The sequence below is a fragment of the Lycium ferocissimum genome, chromosome 9 (genome assembly GCF_029784015.1).
Source record: "Lycium ferocissimum isolate CSIRO_LF1 chromosome 9, AGI_CSIRO_Lferr_CH_V1, whole genome shotgun sequence".
Lineage (NCBI taxonomy): Eukaryota > Viridiplantae > Streptophyta > Magnoliopsida > Solanales > Solanaceae > Lycium > Lycium ferocissimum.
The window spans coordinates 43587625-43610290 of record NC_081350.1 but is presented as its reverse complement, the minus strand read 5'-3'; the positions used below and the strand labels follow the sequence as shown (position 1 = coordinate 43610290).

The window sequence follows — 22666 nt, the reverse complement described above, 5'->3', positions numbered from 1 at the left end:
GATAAAGAGGACAAAATTTCAATAACCTCCAAAATTGCTATTTGTACAAATAGAGCTATTTGTGCAAACATTAATTTACCAATATTTTTGTGGCTTGTAATTTGAGCATATGTCCACATGCTTCTGATTCTTTTTGTGGCTGCTAAATCTGAAGGTAGTTGAGAAAAGAAACACCACAAGTCCACAACTCCATTTTCCAACCATCTTTAATAGACCAAAAGTCTCAAGTTCATATTTTTCTTAAACAAGCACATTGTGGTACCAAAATAAATACAACCTACAATATACAAGGCAACAGTTCCTCCAAAAAGCTCATCTCAGAATTATCACAAACCTTTTTGGAGGCTAGAAACCTATGTTGTTCGAACTCTCCAAAAGTACTTTTGCACCTGTATCGGATCCTCCTAATAATGCACTTACTTTTGAAGGATCCCACACACACCTGGTGGCATTTTTGAAGAGTTCAAGCATCATAGTAGGAAACAAATGTAACCATAATCTACCAATCCTTTGCTGTGGTCATCTCGCTTTCGTTTGAAAAACTCTATTATACCAAATCGAATGAAGCGTCATGTGAAACAAGTCGTATTTTAGCGGCTTTGCATGCCAAAGGAAATGGCGCTGAACCTTCCTGACAGCTAGTTGCATATCCAGATACTTCTTTTCCGGTATGGAAAGAAGTATGCTTCTCAAGTTCGGAATATCCTTCTCAGCTAGGATTAACGAGAACGCATCCCAATTCAGGACTTCGAAAAAGGGAGGCACAAAATTATCCGATATAATGACCGGCACACATTCGTAAAATATGGCTTCTACGACTCTCGGGCTGTTGACTTCGTAGCCCTTCGGGCAGATGCAGAACTTGCTGCTCTTCATATGCTGGATATAATTCATTTTGCTAGCAACACCACTTGGCATTGGACCAAAGATTTCCATACTAGGATCTTTGTCCTTCCAATGCTCGAGCAAGATTGGACGCAAGTATCCGTGCATATTCCCGGCATAGAATGCGAGAACTTTTCTTTGAGATGGTGGCTTTCCTCCAAGATCTCTAAGAGGATTTCTGGCAGAGCGAACATATGTTTCCGGAAGGGACACATCCCTTCCTATTTTGAAGCCTAATGTTACGTCCGCGTTGCAGAGGGCCTTGATACAGTGCTCCATGTGGTGCCTCGTTTCATAAGGAGCCTATGATGAAACAAGATTATAAGAACAAATGTTGAACAATGTCAGGTAATTAACTTGAATATTACATAGAAAAAGGTGATCTTCAAGAGATATATAACACATCGTCATACCCAAATTTAATATATTGCTTTTCGATAATCTTTCAATAAGAACTAACTGAGCAGTTCTCTCTAACTGCTCATCTTACCAATAGTATCTCACTCCAAAATTTACCTAAAAACTCATTTAGTGAATCATCAAAGCATAGTGGATAACACAAAATACATGTAAAGTTAAGAAAAAGCCTTAATACATCGACAATCCCCTTAACTTGCCAGCAAATTTCATTCACTCTAACTACAACTTGTTCTCATTGAGTATTTCAACACATGATAAAGTGTTCCTATTAGACACTTTTGGTTTTAATTTTGGAAAAACTTTTGCGCGTGTTCTCAAGTGCCCATTCATAGATAAGTTAACCACTTAAAAATGTCACCTCTTTTAGTGCATCAGCCTCAATAAGTCGTAAAACCTCAGGCCTGTTTCAATTGAGCTGAAGTGTAAAATTAAAGGAGATGACATATTTTATGTCGTTAACTTAATTACCTAATATATACATTTGAGAATACGCGCAAAAAATTCCAAAATTTGAACCGAAAGTGTCTAATAGGAACACATTATTATGTGTTCAGGTGCTCAATCGGAACAAGCCGTAGTTCGAGTGTCTAAATGAAATTTAAGGGGTTGTCGATGTATTAGGCCTAAGAAAAAAGAATGAAATGGTAACATTACCCAGTCATGGCAGGCAACGAGAAAATGATCAGCCCCACCAGTTCTGTTCCAGAATCGATATTTTGTTGCAATCTTCTCTGAGTATTCTTTCAAATACTGGCGTAGGTTGGTTCGATCATGAGAATTGCGCACATAAAGAGAATGCTCCAGCATTCTTGAACTAAAGGGCATGTAGAACAAGTGAGCTTTTCGGGGATCCTTCACAACAAACTTATTGTTTCCCTCCATTAGTTTCATGAACCATCCTTCGGATGCATACAATCCCTTCATTATTGGTTGATGAAAAATGGGCTTCTCCCCTTCCTTGTAGACATAAACTTTGAGAATCCGCTCCATGAGTTCATAGCTCCTGCAAATTCAAGGAGGCATCATAAGTGAAAATCAAAAATAGCAGAAATTTCTCAAACCCAAGATTTTCTAAACTTTAGCACATTTACATATTCTCTCTGTCCCAATTTATGTGAAGTGTTTGACTGGGCACGGAGTTTAAGAATGACAGTAAGACTTTTGAAACTTGTCTAAAATAAGCCATACATCTTTGTCTGGCTATAAATAATCTCATTAAGAGTAAAATGGGAAATTTAAAGTTAAAATGTTACTAAATATAAAATGGAAAAGGGCCAAATATACCCCTGTACTATTGGAAAAGGTCAAATATACCCTTCGTTATACTTTGGGTCCAAATATACCCTTGCCGTTATACTATTGGTTCAAATATACTCCTCCTCCGTTAAAGTTGTTCAAGATGGACACCCAATCCTACGTGACACTGACATTTGATGAGGTGGATGCCACGTGGCATGCCACCTCATCACCCCTAACCCATATTACTCCTTCCCTCTATTTGTTCTTCCACCACTAAAAATTTTTTCCCCTCCACCGCCATTGCCATTACCGCCACTAATGTTCCATTACATAACTTCGAAAATGCAACAAATTGCAGTTTACAGAAGCCATGCATGGAGAGAGTAGACAAAAATTCTAACTTCTGTTCTATAAAGAATAAGATCATTAATTAAACATAGTAGTTCTAACCTTGTCATATTGAACAAATTCAAAAAATTGGTGTCAGGGAAACGAGTAAAAAATTAATTGTTCAAAGAAAATGAGAAAATTTCTTTCTAAAAATTTAACAAAGAGAAGAAGGAAACAACTCAAATTCACATTGAACTTAAAGAGGAGAAATTCAATTGGTACTTCTGTTCTATAAAGAATTAGACTTACATGGGTGTCTCTAAAGATAACATTTTGAGATGCCCATTAGGGAAAAAAGCAATTTTGAAATAGAGGGGAGGGGTAAAATGGGTTAGGGGTGATGAGGTGGCATGCCACGTAGCATCCACCTCATCAAATGTTAGTGCCACATAGGATGGGTGTCCATCTTGGACAACTTTAACGGAGGAGGGTTATATTTGAACCAATAGTATAACTGCAAGGGTATATTTGGATCCAAAGTATAACGAGGGGTATATTTGACCCTTTTTCAATAGTACAGGGGTATATTTGGCCCTTTTCCGAATATAAAAAGGTGTAACTCGTTCTGGGACGGAGGGAGTAGTCAGTAGCTCCATGTATTGCAGCATTGTGCACATTGTAGACAAAAGGACTCACATATTGAATATATAAAAAGAAACAAACGTTAAGAGAAATAGTACACACCAGTAGGCTCAAATTGAGCTCTAGACAGAATAATGCATCACTGTTTTCAAATTAGTGAAGATTATTGTTAAGAAAAAACTGGCCAGAATTGACACGTGATTTTGAAAAATCTGAACAACTTATACACATGAGTAAATCACATTTTGGACTATGCAGGAAACACTCTTGGCACTACTTGTATTTTATGTAAAATGATACTCATCATTCTGTTTACAAATATAGATACGAAGTATACGCTTACACACTGTATGCTCAAGTGGATAACTAAAGGACTTTTACGCTCTTTCTATGCAAGAGGGCAACAGAGCAAAACTAATGTAGAAAATATCATCTGGCATTATGCATCAAAATGTTGCTAAACAGCTACAAACCTTTTGAACATGGACGCATTTCGAAAGGCGGGAACATAAAGTTCTCGATCATTCCTCAGAAGTGGAGCATTTTCAATCTGCAATCTAGCAGCCAGAATTTCACGGTCACGTTCTGAGGACCATCTAGGTCTCTGCAGTCCAATTTAAACAAAATGGAGGACAGTTAATTCCATCAACACTCAACAGTAGACAGAAGCAACCACCTTGTGCCAGAGAAGAAAAACATACCATAGCACGTGAACGAGCACGATGCCTAACTAGTAACCTTTCCATCTGAGAAATAGAAGTTATTGTTTTCGGTGGCAACATGCATCTCATCTTCTTTTTCACTGGACTTCTTTGGAGAAGTTGAGTCGAATCTCCAGTTGAAGACTTGTTATTATCAGTATAAATGAAGTTTCTTTCATTTATGGTAACCACTGGCAAGTGATCTAGATGGTTTGAAGCAACCACAGACGATAAGTTAGTTAGACTGGCAGCTTTAGTATCATTAAGCACGCTATTTCTATTTGCATCTAACTCCGAGTCTGCTGAAAGTTCACCATTTGGTTTTACAACTTGCTCTAAAGAAAGGTCCTGTTTAGATTCGTCGTTCTTTAGCATTGCAGTTTCCTCATCCATGTCCACGACTTCATCAAATAGATTATCGTTCTCAATAGTTGCATCTTCAACAAAATCAGAGTCATTATCCAGGGCTTTACCAACTGAATGAATGCTACGCAGTTTTACCTGTTGAAAGGATAATTCAAAGTTGAAGTAGGAAACCCAAATTTGTTTAAGATTTGGTATTTTGTTAAATTCATTTCTAAATAAGATTTCAAGTCTGAATAATATGGGAATAGATTTTCTAGTTCCTAGATAAATTAGGTTTTGCACTCTTATAAATAGGGTGTCGCTAGCTATTTTCACATAGTAGAGAAGTAGAAAATTGTAGAGCACATTCAAAGATTTATTGGGTTTATGAATAAAATATTTATTGCTTCATTACCTCATCGATTTCGCCATCTTCACCTGCATCAACCTTATCTGTACTTTTCACACGATCAATCAACACATGTGCATTATCAAAATTTGAAAGGCTGTCACCAACATTTGCAGATTTTTTGACGACAGGAGATTCTGTAACCGACAAACTTATCTTCTCAGGTAGAAGAATCTTGCTCTCCGATAACAGAGAACGGAGAGCATTTCCATAAGGAAGCATCAACGTCTGACAAAATAAATGAGTCACAGCCACCAATACCACTATCAAAATCAATTTCCTTTTATCAATTTGACGCAAGTATTGAAGCTCCTCGCGGTACTTCATTCTTAAAGTTCACCTCAATATCAATAGCTCGTCAAGGCATTTCAAATATCTGTTTCATGTTTTCCTGCATAAAAAGCTAAAATTCCTGAAGTCTCTTACTTGATACCAAAAGTGGAGCCAGTATTCGAAGTTTATGGGTTCAGAACTTGCCATTGAACCCATAGCTCGTCTTAGTTACTGGGTTCGCAATTAATACATTTTAAATGAATTTCCTAATACAATACAGGGTCCGAACCCATAAGTAATATTTTACCTCCGCCTATGCTTGATACTATTCATGGATGCATAGAGACGAAGTAATCATCAGTCTTAAACACAAGTAATGCTTTGGCCGCGCCTACTGCCTTCCACTCAAACTACACATTTTCTTGAAAGAGATTTAAGGTACAAAAACTAGAGGCAAGTATCCCATTTATCTCTACATAAAGATAGATTTTGGAAAATATGCATTTACATTATATTCAAGAGGTACTAAAATTGAACTATCTACTACAAAGGAGCTTGATTGAGCTTTCAAACGTAGAATCTTTAGCTTCAAATTCAAGCTCCAAGAATCAAAACAACAGCTGGTTATCTCTTATATGTGAACATAAAAGTTGCTAAAAGCAAAACAGAAACTAAATATGATCAACTCAAGCACATTCTTTAGCTTCAAATACTAGCTCCACAAAAAAAAAAAAAAAAAAAAAAAAAAAGGCTCCAAGAACTAAAACAACAACTTGGGTATCTCTAATCTTGAACTTAAGAGTTACTAAATGCAAAAAACAAGCTAATTTTGATCAACTCAAGCACAATATTTAGCTTCAAATCAAGCTCTAAGAACCAAAACAGCAAGAGGGTATCTCTAAAATGAGCATAAAAGTTGCTCAAAAAAGCAAGAAAGAAGCTAATTTTGATCAAGTCAAGCACTATCTTTAACTTCAAATTCAAACTCCAAGAACCAAAACATAAAAGTTAGTAAAAGCAAGAAAGAAGCTGAAATTTGGTCAACTCAAGCACAAAATTTAGCTTCAAATTCAAGCTCGAAGAACCAAAACAACGACTTGGTTATCTCTAATCTTGGACTTAATAAAAGCAAAAGAGAAGCTATTTTGATCAACTCAAGCACAATCTTCAGCTCTAAACTCAAGCTCTATGAGCCAAACCAACAACTGCGTATCTCTAAAATGAGCATAAAAGTTACTAAAAGCAAAAAAGAAGCTCTAAGCACAATGTTTAGCATAAATGAGTTACTAAAAGCAAAAAAGAAGCTATTTTGATAAACTCAAGCACAATGTTTAGCTCCAAATTCTAGCTCTATGAGTACACAAACAACTGGTTCTCTCTTAAATGAACATAAAAGTTACTAAAAGCAAAAAAGAAGCTATTTTGATTAACTCAAGTTTAGCATCAGCTCTATTACAAAACAACAATGAACATTTACTAAAAGCATCAATTCAAACACAATGTTGAGCATCAAATTCTAGCTCTATAAGCCAAACCAACAAATGGGTATCTCTTAAATGAACATAAAAGTTACTAAAAGCAAGAAAAAAGCTGAACTTTGATCAACTTAAGCACAACATTTAGCTTCAAATTTAAGCTCCACGAACCAAAACAACTACTGGGTATCTCTCAAATGAACATAAAATTAATTAAAAAAAAAAAAAAAAAAACTAAACTAAACTTTGATCAACTCAAGCACAGTTTTTAGCTTCAAATTCAAGCTCCAAGAAGAAACAACTTCACTAAAATGAGTATAAAAGGTTACTAAAAGCAAAAAGAGAAGCTAAAATATGATCAACTCAAGCACAATATTTAGCTTCAAATCAAGCTCCAACTCCAAGAACCAAACAAACAACTAGGTATCTCTTAAATGTATGTAAAAGTAATTAAAAGCTAAAAAAGAACTAAAACTTCACCATTTTCTACAAGAAAAATAATACAATGAAGCCTTACCCAACAAAAAGAAGAGTTGAAGTGAACTGCAGTGTCGGTAGTGGCCACCAAAACTGTCAAGAAAAAAAAAAAAAGGAAACTTTTAGAGTAATAACTTGGAGTAGTTGAAAAGGTTTAATATTAATAAGTTGAATGGATTAAAGAATCAAAATCCAATATTTCTCTGCATTTAGTAACTCAATGCTAGTGTTTTTTTAGTATATCAAAGTTAGAACAAGTGACTGCTCATAGTAAAAGGTAATCTCTATGTCCCAATTTATACCGATCACTTTTTCTTTTTAGTAAGTTCCAATGACATAGTATTTCCTTATTTAATAATAATTTAATTTTAAATTTTACCTTTTACGATCAGTTGTGGATCCAGTATTTATTTAGGAGGTTCGAAAAAAACAACAAAAGGTAATTATAAAAAATAATGTTGTTGATGGGAATCGAACCTAGGACGCTAGAGATAATTTGAACACCATGGACCACTTGAGCTAACTTTTTACATTTGTTCAGGGTATTCAAAAATTAATATATGTACATAAATACAAAAAATCTACCTCACATATACATTGTAGTTATTTGCCGAGGGTGTTCGGGTGAACAACCTCGGCACCCTCTAAATCCGCCCCTGTTTACGATTAGCGAGATGGTCTATAACCACATAAATATTTTTAACTTGTTTTAAACCACAAGATTTAAAAGATTTCCTTTATTTCTTAAACTCCGTGTCCAGTCAAATAACTATCACATAAATTGTGACGGAGGGAGTATCTTTTATCCATTAATCAGATTATTATATTGCATGAGATATTTTTTTAATCATAGTATAGTTTTCTTTTGTCAAAAAAGAGACTATCTTTGTCTAGTAGCCATTATTGTTTGTTATCAGTTCAATCAGAGGCGGACATGGGATTTTGACGCAGAGGGGGCACTAATGACTAAATGCCTTAATATTGACATGTCAATTGTTACTTTCAAAGTTTGGCGTGCAACTCTTTGAAAACTTAATAATTACGATAATGTATTAGTAAAATAGTATAAAGTATAAACTTCAACATTGGAAGAAGGAGAATGTGTTTAGAATGGGGAAAAGATTTGATTTGGGGCTTCTTCTTCTTTTTTTTTTTTTGTGTTTTTGTGTGTGTGTGTGTGTGGGGTGGGTGGGTGGGGGGAAGAAGTTGTGAGCTTATTAATTTATTTGTAGAGAGTCTACAAAACATACTCAACAAAAAAATAGAAACTAATCTGCTATAGACAGGCTCGAACCTAGGTTTCATGTAAGGACACAAGGGGCCCAACAACTAATTGCACCAATGTAGTGGATATATCTCAAGGGTCCTTTTAAATATACATACGTTTTTTACGGTATGTATACACCATATATATACAATGTTTTCCGAGGTTAGCAGTGGCATGTGACCCCCCTCCTAATAGGGTGGCTCTGCCTCTGAGTTCAACCCACCTATGGCCGTGATAGTTTTAAGTGGCGTGTGACCCATGCGATATGAAATCATGATTTCATAATTTGATTTTAAATCCGTGTTTGTTTATGCAATTGTACACAATTTCAACTTCAACTTCATATCATGATTCTAAATCTCAAATTCTTCAATAAAGTGTGATTTGGGATTCCATATCATGATTTCAAATTTTTTTAAATGTAAAACTTGATCCATAATTTTATATTTTGTAAAAAAAAAACCCATCATTTTATATTTTCTAAAAAAAAGACTCGTGCTTGACGTGAAGAGATCGTTTGTACCATGCAGAAGGATTAGATTAAAGAAATAGCTAGTTACTACTATTGTTGATTTTTTTAAAGTGGGTCTTTTACAATTATGTGTATTTGAAAGTTTATAATAACATGTAATCACGAGAATTTATTTATAAAAGAGAATATGGAGATACGTAATTTATTAATGTAGCGCCTTATTAGGATATTCCGATATCTTGTTTATGACTATGATTTTGCTCATTTGGTAAGATTTTATAAGTGTTGGGGAAGTTTTGATAGTTTTCACAATTTGTGGGGTTTTCATGTTTATGAGAAAAATACAACTTAAAAAATCCAAATTATATGTCCAAACAAAATTTCAACTTCAAATCAACCTGAAATCATGTCCAAACGGGCCCTAAGTATTCTTTCATTTTTATAAAGTGTTAGGAATCTTTTTTATTTTTAATTAAAGATATCATATTCAATTAATGAAAAAAAAGTCATCTTTGATAGATCGTCTTACTCTATTATGGAACTTATTTATGCAAATTCGGATTTATCGGAACCAAAACAGATACTTGACACCAAGTAAAAAACAAAAAGAAATGGAGTTGTATAGGAATTTCTCCCTAAGGGTGGCGAAGGGGACGACAGGGGACTTTCTGGAGGGACGGGACGGGGGACTTTTTAAAAGGGGGATTAAGTGGGACAGGATTATAGGGGACTAAGTGGATAACGATACAACTTTTTTTTACATTTGTTTAATATAAAAATTCAAACAACATTTAAATTGATACATATTCAAACATTAATACATTGCAAATTTAAAATTCAAAACATAGAAACGAAACTAAACACATTGCAAATCATAAAACTTCAAAACATACCACTTAAGATATAGATAAACTTCAAAGTTCATCTTTTATTTTGAGGAGGAGGTGGAGGAGGAGAACTTCTTCTTTGAGGAGGAGTGGAGGAGGAGGATTTTCCATGAAAGTTTGAACTTTGAAGTAGAATAGTTGAGTTTTAAAAGTGAGGTAGAGAGATAATTGTGTGAAGAATGAAGTAGGATGGAGGGGTATTTATAGTTGAGTTTTTTATAATTTTAACTTTAAATCATTTAAGTTTATTTTACAACGGTTATTTTTTTTGAACTTATAACGGCTAGTTTTTTAACTTATTAGTTAATGTTAAATTTTCAAGTCTTTATAAAAAATTTAAAGACTTGGATTTATTTTTAGGTATTTATAAAAGGAGAAAATAATTTCAAGTAAGAACTATTTATTTTTTATAAGTTTTATAACTTTAAAGTCTTTAAATGTATTTAACAACGGCTATTTTTTGAACTTCTAAGGGCTATTATTTTTCATTTATTACATAATATTAAATATGCTTTCAAGTCTTTATAATCTTTATAAAGAATTGCATTCTTTTTATTAGTTATGTAAAGAAAAACAATTTCAAGTAAGAACTTTATGTTTATTTATTTAAAATAGATCTTTTAAATTTCATAAAACTTGACTCAAATTCTCAAATACAAGAAGAGCACCTAATCTACACAGCCACCTTCTAGGAAGGATTCTTTTTCAATTAGGCCTCTAAGTTACAATAAGATCACCTAATCTACATAGCCACCTTCTAGGAAGGGTTCTGTTTTAACTGGGCATCTAAGTAGTTAATTATAAATTATCACACTAAAACTTGTACGGATCTATGTACATTTTTTCTAGATGTTGTATCGTTTCCGTTGCATCCAATTACGAATTGGCATATCTGCTTGACGGTTCATAAGTTCCATGCCATCATCGCTATTAGTGTTGATTATCTCTTCATATTCTTCTTCTTCTTGACGGGTTAATTTTGGTAGCCCACAATTTCTTCTTTCTGCGTTGATCCAATCCCTGAATAAGACAGAAATCTCCAAGCTATCTTGTGCTAATGAATGTCTGTGGTCTCCGAGTTGAAATCTTGCCGCGCTAAAAGCTGCCTCCGAAGCTACTGATGATGATTGAATAGTTAGGATATCTCGAGCCATTTTTTAGAGTAATGGAAATGCCTTGCCACGCTCCCTCCACCATCCTAAAATATCTTCATTGTCGTCGTCGTCCACAATGATACTTTCCAATCCCTGATTAAGATATGATTCAAGATCACTTTCATTTTGAGTAGAAGCAATACCAAGCCATGCAACATCCGTTGATCTATCAAATTTTCTATTGCCAAATTTAGCTTTATTTTTTTGTGAAGGACGTTGATTTCCACTTCTACTTTCCAAAGATTTATAATTATTATACATTATTTTAGCTTTTAATTCTATGCTACGTTTACACTCTTCAACATTTGGATGTTCGTTTGGAGGAATATCTAACTGCAAATAAATTTTGTCAACAAGTCCCTGAGCACCTCTTAATTTTAAAGACGGGTCAAGTATACAAGCAATCAAATAAACATCGGGAATAGGAAAAAATACTTTTTAAATTTGAGAATCATTTCATCAACGACTTCCTCATGTTCGTTTGATTCTCTAAATTCGCAAAATAGTTTTGTAAGTCCACAAATATAAAATAACATTTGTGCACTTGTAGGATAGTATTGACCGAAAAATGCTTTTGTTGCAATATAAAATTTTTCTAAAAAAATACATTGTCCTTCAATTTCGTTCCAATCACTAACTTGTATTTGTTCATGTGAATGATAATGATGTGCATTAAAAACATATTGAAGGGGTTTTTGATATTGGTGAGCAAAAGAAAAAAAAAATATTGGTGAGCAACAAGTAGCATTTCATATAAATAATTCCACCTAGTACAAACTTCTTTTGGAATTTTTCTAATAGAAAATTTTTTCTCAACACAATATTTTTTAAACAAATTAATTCTACTTTGCTTATGAGCGCTAAAAACAGATTGACAAGCATATCGTATTTTTTGTAGAGAGCCCTCAAAAACATTAAGACCATCTTTTACAACTAAATTAAAAACATGGCATGCACATCGAACATGAAAAATATCTAGGTTAATTGGGCAAATTCTTATAGCCATAAATTCAGCACTCTTAGTCATGGAAGAAGCATTATCACATGTAACTGTTAATACTTTGTCAAGAAGACCATATAATTGCAAATGTCTAGAACATTTGTAGAAATATAAGAACCTGTTTTTTTCTAATCAATATATTTATAACCAAGTATACGCTTTTGCATATTCCAATTATGATCAATCCAATGTGCCATAACACATAAATAATCATTGGCATTAACACTGCAACCTATATCAGAAGTGACAGACATTAGTATCTAAATGATGGAACACACAACGCATATATTGACAATAATCACTTTGAAATTTAAAAACGTCGACTCTAACAGTGGATCTAGGAATGCCTTGAAAAGTAGGGTTATACATAGCTCTAATATAATGCACAAAACCGGGGTTAGAAGGAAAACTAAAAGGCAAGCCACAAACCGCAACCATTTTAGCTAGTTCTTCATGATCTCTATCTTTATTATAAGCAATTTGAGTGACAACGGGGTTAGAAGGATTTAAAGTTTGTTGGACCATATTAGATCCCCCATCGGATCCACCGGGAGCGACACTACTAGTGCCGGTCGGTGTGTTTTTAAGTCCGACTGCTAATCGAGCATCTAAGTATGATTTTCCAACACATGTTCTCAAGTCTCTATCTAAACCACCCGTCCCACCCGCCCCTCCACCGCTTCCGTGTTTTTTAACTCCTTTACATTTGTGACAAGTACCGTATTGTTTAGCTTTATCTAAAGTCATGAATTTCCATACGGGACTAGTTCTAGGACGTTGCGCCTTAGTCGTACCCCGAGTAGGAGGTTTAGGGGGAATACCAGCTCCAGACTGAGATGTAGTCCGAGTTGGATCTTTGGTCAGGGGACTAGTCGGTTTCTCATTTAAATCTAATTCCTCTCCTTTTTCTGCTTCTAAATTTTCAAATTCATCAAAATCTAAATTACCATAAGCTCAGGCTTCATTTTGAAATTCTAAATCTTTTGGAATAGGAGGAAAACCGGGGGGGAGAAAAAAAATCAGTTTCATCACCATGAGTGAAATAGTCCATATTGTTTCTAAATTGAATTTTAGATTTACTAGAAGAACCGATTTACCCTTACTACTACGGCTAAAAGGGTTAGGGATATCGGCGGTTTACTGTATGACCGGATCTTAATTTTTTAGACATATTATCAAAGTTTAATAAAATAAAATATGAAAATTAATTGAAAAAAAGACGCAAATAAAATGCAAGAATTAAATAAATTAAAGGATGGAACGAGTGTACCAAACGTCTACGTAAAAGCAGACGTAACCGTAAACGTTGAAATTGAAATTTTGTTACTTGAAGCTTGAAAGTTGCTCCAAAATTCAAATATTGCCTAATTCACCAAAATAATAATAATAATAATAATAATAATAATAATAATAATAATAATATTTCATCAAATATTAGAGAGAGATATAATTGATAATAAATATTAGAGAGAGAGAGAGATAATTGATGGATGATTTGTGTGAAAATGAATAAAAATGAAGAGGTATTTATAGTTTAGAATTTGAATTAAAATGCAATTTATTAAACTTTGGGGGGTATATTTTTTTTTTTGGGGGGAAGGGGACTCCAACGGCTGATTCCAAAATCAGACCGTTCGGAGTCCCAACGTTCATATTTTTTTGGTGGCAATGGTCAGAATGTCAGATCAACTAAAAAAAAAATAAAAAAAATCTAGCGGGCGAATCGGGACCGGTCAGCCGGTTTTGTACCGGGCCTGACCGGACCGGGATTTTCCCGCCCGTCCGTCCCACTACCCTTCCCCCTTCCCCCTCTGCCCGATCCCCTTACTTGACCGGGACCGGGATGGTCCGGTACCGGACCGGGCCGAAGCCGGGACGGGACTGACCCGGCCCCACTGACGCCCTTATTTCTCCCTCCATCTCAAATTATTTATTATTTTTCGCTTCTTCAGATTCAAATGATATAATCTTTATACAGTAACATTTTAAAATGCACTCTTTTAAATTATATTGACATGAAAAGAATTGAAACATATAATAATATTTTTGAATATTTAAGTTTTAATCTTAAAATAATAAATTAATTTTATTTAATTTCGTAGATTAATCAAATTAACTATAAAAAAAAAACAATGCTTATTTATAGATGGAGGGAGTACTTATTTCTTTTGACTTACTATCGTGAAACATTAAAGAAAACTAAGGAGGACCTACCATTTTCAGATAGTTGGACAAATTTTTTAGAAAGAAATAAGTAATCGATTCAAAAGTTTTTGTTTTTTAACCATTTTGACTTTTGGAATGTATCGATTCGACTAATTTAAATTCACGCTATATAAAATTCATTAAAGAGGAAATGCTTTCTACCAGAATTTTTTTCATTTCAGGTTTTGAACCCGATACCTCTAATTAAGCATGGTGAGATTCATTCATCCTACCATTTGGTGATATCAATTCACTACTTTAAAATGGTAAAATAGTTATACACAACTAATGTTTACACCAGATCAATTAATATAAATGTATGAATAAAAATTAAACTGAGAATACACATCACTTAACCATCTCACTGGTCTTTGTTGAAAAAGTTTGCTGGAAGAGCTTTCTTCTCGGAAGCTGGTGCTGAAATGGTATGTATCATGATAATTTCCGTTTAACTTCTATACATTGACTGCTTAATTTCTTATATTATCAAGTCATTCAATTGAGAACTGCATATAAACATTCGACCTGAAAACAGTGTGTGCCATCTTGGAGAAAATTAGAGTCATATTGTGAATGTGCAAAAGTATTCGTTGATCGATCCAAAGGTTAAGTATGGGAGCTGCAAACCAAAATTTGTTTTTTAACTTGTGAAGGCATTGGGCAGGACAATCCTGAATATTTAACTTATGACTTTGATGTGTTTGAGTGAATATTGCAAATCTTCTAATTCATTGTAAATAAGAAAAGTGTTAAGCTTCTAAATGAAATGTAGCCTATGAGATGCACAAAGCATAGAGAAATTAAAGAATGATTGTTTAAACTACATAAATTTAGAAGCAGTTTCTTTTAGCATAACTTTGTAATAATTATGGCTTAAAGATCAATGGATTTTCTGTTGGGGTTTTGGCGAGAATAGGATTCCAAACCCATGACCTTTAAGTTGGGTTGTGAATGAGAAAAGAAGGGATATTTTTCTCGCATTGGAGGAAAGAGATGAATTACTTTATATAAATAGAAAAGCACTTCTACACTAGCTTAAAGAGTTGGAAGAAGGTAAGCCCTCGTGCCGTTATCATCGCTCGGCTCGGCTTCAGATTCCGTCAAATGATCTGATTGGTTGATCCGTAAAGACACAAGCTATCCAGTAAAAGCAGTAAAGGCACTAGTAAAAACTCTCCTTCTCCCTGCTGTTTGTATCAAATTCCTCAAGGAGACGCAGTTATCTCAACTATCGTTCCTATTTATTCATTGTATCGAACACAGTTGACAACATTTTCTTAATTTATTTTCTATGATTAAACTGAACTTGAAATTGGAATAATACATTTCAAGAAACATAATGCAGAGGACATACAGATATAGTTTTGATTATGCGCACACATACAGGTTTCATTCTATAGCCTTTGGGTGCAAACAAAAAGGATAAAGGAGAAAGCATGATTGATCTAAGGTGCAAATATACCCCTCAACTTTGCGATTTAGAGTAGATATACTCTTCGTTAAAAAAAGGTATATATATATATCCTTGCCGTTATAAAATGGTGCAAATATACCCCTGCCCTTACACAAATAGTGCAAATATACCCTTTTGGCTAACAGAATTTTTTTAAAATCATATAGCTTATTTTTTAATTAAAAAAATGCTATGTGGCTTTAAAAAAAAGTCTACTCATTTTTTTTGGGTAGACATATTTTTCTAATGCCACATGGTAAATTTTTTTCTAGTGAATCGGGTCTGGTTCGTTTAAAAAAATATCTCTGTGGCTTTAAAAAAAAAAACAAGTCTACCCACTTTTAAACAAACGGACCCACCGAAAAAAAAATTATCATGTGGCTTTAGAAAAATATATATATAAAAAAATGGGTAGACTTTTTTTTAAAGCCACGTGGTATTTTTTTTTAATTAAAAAATAAACTAAATGATTTTAAAAAAAATTCTGTCAGCAAAAAGAGCATATTTGCACCATTTTATAACGGCAGGGGTATATTTACACCACTTTTATAATGGAGATATATCTGCTCTATATCGCAAAGTTGAGGGGTATATTTGCACCTTTTCTCTTGGTCTAAACAGAACAGAAAAAGGAAAAAGGGTCAGGAGGAATTGAGACTTCCACAGAACCTTCAAGCATTAGCATGACATTCTTCATGCTAGGCCTTAATGTTGGATTTTCTTGAATGCACCAAATAGCAACCATCAACAACTTCTCGAACCTCATGATATCTTCTATTGCCTCTTCATCATCACCTGCGAGTAAATGCAACTCGTTTCTTCTATAGCAATCACAAGCCCACTCCGCAAGTATCATCTCGTTCTCATTCGCCACGTCCTGCTTGTAACTTTTTCTGCAGCAGATCAGCTCTAAAAGCAAGATTCCAAAGCTGTATACGTCCACTTTGATGGTTATAGCCGTGTTCCTGAACCACTCTGGGGCAACGTATCCTCTCGTTCCACGTACCTATTGGTGGCAAAATTGACGTGAAAATACGAATCGACTCAACACGTTCAAGTTTGGGTGATCATTGACCCGCTCATTTTTTAGCTCGGCCCGTCAAAAAAAGGGGCAGATATGAGGCTCAAATTGACGCATGAGAAATCTTATTAAAATACTTCTAAAAAGACATGTTTTTATTTGATATGTTTTATATAACCATAATAAAGAAAAGAAATAGTTTTATTAGGTACTAAAAATTATAAAAGAACAAACAGAGAAATTAAAACTTAATAAAAAATTGAGCGGGTAGGGTTTTATGACGCATTTTAGCCCAAGTAACTTTTGGGCGGTTATTTATAAACTAAATCAAATTTGACCAGCCCATTTGACACCCCTTCACGTACCTTAGTGGTCGTTCGAAGTCTGATCTTTCCCCAAAGCTTGGCTATTCCGAAATCTGCTATGTTTGCTGTCAGACTTTCATCTAAGAGCACATTTTGGGGCTTGATGTCACAATGTATAATTTGGGCACGACACTCTTCATGAAAATAGCAAAGCCCTTTAGCAGTGTCTATAGCAACTTGTACCCTTTTGGACCAATTAAGCCTAGAATCTTTGAATAACAAGTCTGCTAATGAGCCATTTTTCATGTGTTCATATACCAAAAAGACGGTGTTAGCCTTCGTTGCAGAACCCGAGGAGTTGGACCAAGTTCTTGTGATTAGTCCTGCTGATTGAATTCACTTCAGCTTGGAATCCTTCTTCTCCTTCTGTTACTGTCTTGTGTGGTTTCTTGACAGCGACGATTTTCCCATTTTCGTCATTAAAGAACCGCTTTGTAAACTGTTGAGAAGGCCCCGGTTCCCAACACTTCTTCGAATCCGTTTGTAGCTTCTTCTAGCTTATTGTAGCTAAAACATCTTATGTTCACTCCTGGAACAACTTGATATGGTGAAATCTTCTTTGGTTTTTTCCCTTTGAACTTAAAAACATACAAAAAGGCCAACAACATTAAGATGAAAACTGAACTGCACAACAATACAGAAACAGAAATGATTAGACTAGATTGATTTTTCCTTTTTTCACCATCTTGAGACTGAGGCGTAGTAGTAGTAGTTGTTGTTGTCAGTCCCACTGTGGAGTTGTCTTTCCCTATTTTTAAAAGCGCTTTCCCTCCTTCTGCAGGATCCGCCCTCCCGTTTAAAAGCGGATACCTTTTCTTCCAACAAACTCCTGGGTAATAAACAGCAAGAGCACAATAACAGTCACTCAAACAATTCTGTCTGCAGGAATCCACTGTGCCATCTAGGTAAGATGCATAATCACCGCCGAACCAGTTAGTGTTGGGCATTTCGTGGATAGTGAAAGCCTCAACATCTCGCGATTCATTCTTACAATCTTGCTCGGGGAAATTCGGTTTGCAATTGCCTAATTTGTCGTTCGGATCATTCAAGATATACCCGAGTGGACACTCACATCTTTAATATGGTTTGATCAATTGATTTACATATAAAAACAAATACTAAAAGAAAGCATTAACACTATGGAGAGAATAATCTCCCCTAAACAAGACTCTTTTTACGACTACATTGTGGATGATATTGTGTTGTGTGAAAAGAAATGATCTTCAATTTGTCGAAGTGCAAAATTCTCCTCCTCCAAGAAAAGGATAAATACGGAAGTCTTTTTTTTAAGAGAAAAGAAAATAAACATGGAAGTCTTTTCACTAAGAAAACCATATTGAAGTAAAACAAAATTATGATAAAATTCAAATAAGGTAGGAAATTCAGAGCAAACTTAATAATACTGGTTCTTCGATTAAGTACTTGATCAGGCAAAATCGTATCGGTTGGCTCATCAAAGCTCTGCCATTGAGTGGCTGAACTAATACTGATTGTTGCTAGTACAAAGTTTCCAGTGTCAAGCATGGCTCCATAGGCCGGTCCAGCACTGGGCTCGCCACGAGCCCATATTTCTTGACCATTTGGATCAGTGAGTACTAGTCTTCCATCCATGGAGAGCTGAATTTTGGATCCATCCGGCGCGAATATATCTCTATTGGCTGACCAAACTATGGTCTTTTCTTTGAGTTTGTTGAACCAAATGGCTAGTAAGAATCCTGATGAACCATTTCCAATTTTTTGAAAGCCAAAAGCAAATTCACCAGATGGGGATGGCCAAAAATTAGTAACATCACTTGTAGTGAGTGTTGAACCTAAACTAATGTTTTTGTAAGATTTAGCAATTGTTGAAGGTGGAAGCACTAAAAATGCAAGTAGAAACAGATAAGGGACAATTGTAGAAGCCATGTAAGAAAATAGGCAAAGTTTCTTGAAAATCAGAATGGATACATGGAATTTAAAGGTACGAATTTAAATGTTGCAACTACAACTGAAATGACCGACCACATTTTTTTTAAGGAAATGTTGACTAAAAGTCATTAGCTACGACCACATATTTTGAAGTAAATGTTATGGACATATTGGCTGGGCCAAACTGAAATGACCGACCACATTTTTTTAAGGAAATGTTGACTAAAAGTCATTAGCTACGACCAATTTTCTTAATTGTTACTGTACTTCTTTAACCTCATACGTCTTCTAATCAAAACTCCACGAATTACAAATTAGTGAATTTACAATTAAAAATGTTTAATAGTTGGCACAATTTAAATGGTACTTTTATAATTACTTTTGGTGAAGAAACAATGGAATGCTTGTACTGGGAATGGAAAAGCTATGATATATACTTAATATGGAATATTTGGCTTCTTGTTGAATTTTCTTAATTGTTCCTGTACTTCTTTAACCTCATACGTCTTCTAATCATAATAATTTTTTTTTTTTTGTGAAGTTGGGACAAACTCTATATATTAATAGTTACTTTTTGTACACATCAATTTTAGATATGTTCTGAATTCAGTCTTGTTCCTCAAGTGTGAAACAAGATCTGTGTTGAGAGCATGCCAAGAAGCATCTAGAGAGGGAATTATTAACAAAAAACATTATGTCAAAGGAGACCCTTGAGCACACTGGATACGTTTCTTTCTTTATTGAATAGTTTAACCCTTAATATCAACTTGGGAGTTTTGGAATTGGGAACTCTCCTTGTAAAGAATTATTACCGGTTGAGAACGCTATGTAATGAATAAGCCACGTTTGGTAAAAATGAATTTGAACTTTGTATCATTTAATATCTTTCCCATAATGGTTAAATAGCTAATCGAATCGTTAACGACCAATAACCGATAACTGATATCTTGGCAGTTCTATAACGGTTTAGCATATTTACAAACCGATAACCGATAAGCAAAATTGATAACATTCAAAATCAAAATGAATCGACCGATAAGCACCCCTATTTGGTTCCAACTTTTCTTGACCTGGAAAACTTAACGCGCATAGTTTTTCTGTTTTTTGTGTTTCACTTTTTGCTTTTAAGTATTTGATATTCCAAATTCATTGGTCAAATTAATTTGGATTCGCGGTGGATAGGAATAGAGCAGCGTTTCAAACCAAGTTCTCTATTCCCGGCTTCAACACGAGATCTCTTAGTAAGTGTGAGCGAATTCAAACCATCTCACTATAAATCTTGGAAACACGTGTTAGGGTTTGTCCTAATTTCCTATCTTATTCGGATTTTAACATAATTGTGTTTTATTTTAAAAAAAATTTCTTGATAAAAAATGTCTTCTTTGTGAAAAAAGACGACCATATCTATCATTTTCTTGGAAAATAAGTTTTGTACTTCTATAAATGTAAGATCTTTTTTTCTCATACAATAATAGAATAGCATTCACAATTTAGTCATTAAAGAGTCTTGTTTTAGGGATAAGGCATAGAACACACCTAAACTATGGTGAAATTGTCAATTACACACTTAAACTTTGCGGAGGTTCTATTACCCCCTAGAACTTTATGCGGATGTCCTATTACCCCCATCCCCCCGCCCCCCCCCCCCCTCCCCCCCCCCCGAACTTATATATTTTTCGTATTATTTATCCCCTTCATTAATTACCTTGTAAAGATAACAAGTTAAAACATATTATGTCCATACACGTGCTAAGCAAAAAATACTTGTCTTATTTCGACCCAACCTCAAATAGATTAGGCCATGACTGGTGCTCGAGTCTCACTTTTACACTCCTTATACTTATCTTGTGTTTGCTAACGAGGAAAATATTTTTAACTAAGGACAATATAAAAGCTTGCAAAAACAAGACGTTATCTCGGTGAACGTCATATATCAAATTTTAATAACTTTGTCTCACTAGAGGTCATGTTAATCAAAACATACACGATACGCAAGCGACAACCCAGGCCCCTCCTTATATACGGGAACATCCAGAACTGGTTTTCCTAGATTATTAACATGCTTTTGGGACAACACCTTTATACAACTTAATAAACACTAGTGTCTAACTAACCTAATTAAGAGTATCAAAGTGAAATATTATTCATGATTTTTTACGGGGCCCCGCCGTGCCCCTAGTTATATTAACATAAATCTACATCTTAAAAGATCTGTACCAAAATAGTCTAGAGCTAACGGAACAATGGAGCTCTCTAAGACGATTGAGTAGAAGTCCTAAGGAGGAGGATCACCAAATCGAATATACTATATATGCGGGCAAAAAACATATGTACAAACCCTATTATAGAGAGAGGGTCGATCGAGATATGTCGGCCCAGTATATAAAGCATGAGAAGTACAATAAAGAGGATCATATGCGGAAATAGAGATTACGGGAGACAAGTATGACGGTCATACAATTCAAATCAAAAAAGTAACTAAATATTAGTGCCTTATGAAATGAAAATCATTATTTGATAAAGCTATATCATATACCATATCAGAGATTATGTAGTGGTGGTGAATAAGTGGTGTTAGTGGTATACATTATACGTGGTGGTTGTGTGATAGTTGTGGACCCGGTGCCATCATCACGTCATCATATCATCATATATATATATATACCGTGGAGTTGGTCTCTAGTGAGGGACTCGGTGAACAATGCGGGTGGTTAATGATTGTGCACGTAAACATACCCGTACCCGAGACTCGGTGAAAGATATATTAACGAGAGTGCACGAACGAGCAATAGTGAGCAACCATATGCAAACTAAATCATCATACGAGACTCGATAGGAATAAGTAGAATGAACTAACACTTGAGTATCAAAGACGACGGTCGATGTCAAGTACCCTTCGAATGTCAACGATGGATTATATCAAATAGAACTTGGAGAATCATAGACACGTATCAAGACAATATGAAATAGCTTAAAATCGAGAACATTAGCCATCCTAATATCTCTAAGAATGGGAGCTTCTTTGGAGCTTATACATTCGTAAAATCAACTGGAATATTTCTCACGAAGGATGGGGTGAAGGTGGGCATACCAAAAAAAAGAAAGAAGGATAGCTTTACATACCTTTAACGCTTGCTTAAATTTGATACAATACGTATCACCCCGAAGTATCAGCTGAAGTGTCTCAACCTATATTAAGACGTTAAGAACTATGGTTAAGCTACGGAAAGGTTCAAAACGTATTCCAACGTTAGTAGCTTATTTCTAGAAAATTGGGCGGCATTTCCAATTTGTTCATTTCCCTCATATTCAAGACCAACTATAAAACGACCAGTCAACATCAACAACCACACGTTCAAGTACTATATCAAGACTAGCGAAGACAAGATTCAATGAATATAAAGAACAGCTCGCATAACATTCCAATCACCATGTGTCCCCGGTAACATTCAATAATCGATAACATAACGGCTACGACATATTCAAGAATCTTAATAATCTATAGCCATAACACTTCATGAAACGATCTTATAATAGTCCAACAAGAGTACAACAACACAATGCATAATCTTACTACCTTAGTCCTCCAATTCAACAAGGACGACCCCTAATTACAATATAACAACACCGATAACCTCCATGAACATCTAAGACTATACGAAACCAACACATACGCAGTGCCGTATACGATATCTTATATGCTCATAGCATCCAAATTTGTGAACCATATCAGCACAT

General features: G+C 34.7%; 2 protein-coding genes across 4 annotated transcripts; both read right to left on the bottom strand.

Moving 5' to 3' along the window:
- Positions 1-207: 207 nt before the first annotated feature.
- On the bottom strand, positions 208-7456 carry LOC132030977 (probable glycosyltransferase At3g07620). 3 transcript variants are annotated; one of them, XM_059420787.1, is made up of 6 exons: positions 7237-7456; positions 4978-5374; positions 4218-4718; positions 3990-4120; positions 1960-2308; positions 208-1188 (listed from the first exon to the last, which is right to left on the bottom strand). In XM_059420787.1, exons 2-6 carry the CDS (start codon positions 5296-5298, stop codon positions 520-522), a joined length of 1971 nt encoding a protein of 656 aa, XP_059276770.1. In that variant the 5' UTR covers positions 5299-5374; positions 7237-7456; the 3' UTR covers positions 208-519. The 3 variants fall into 3 exon arrangements, with proteins under 3 accessions (XP_059276770.1, XP_059276769.1, XP_059276768.1); XM_059420786.1 differs by having other exon boundaries at positions 4978-5362; XM_059420785.1 differs by lacking the exon at positions 7237-7456 and adding an exon at positions 6741-7206 and having other exon boundaries at positions 4978-6500.
- An 8636-nt stretch (positions 7457-16092) lies between these two features.
- On the bottom strand, positions 16093-18925 carry LOC132031938 (G-type lectin S-receptor-like serine/threonine-protein kinase LECRK2). Its single transcript, XM_059421792.1, is given in 5 exon segments — positions 16093-16640; positions 17021-17281; positions 17283-17513; positions 17659-17849; positions 18424-18925. Coding segments are annotated over 5 exon segments (1578 nt in total). The 3' UTR covers positions 16093-16247.
- Between the last annotated feature and the right edge of the window lie 3741 nt (positions 18926-22666).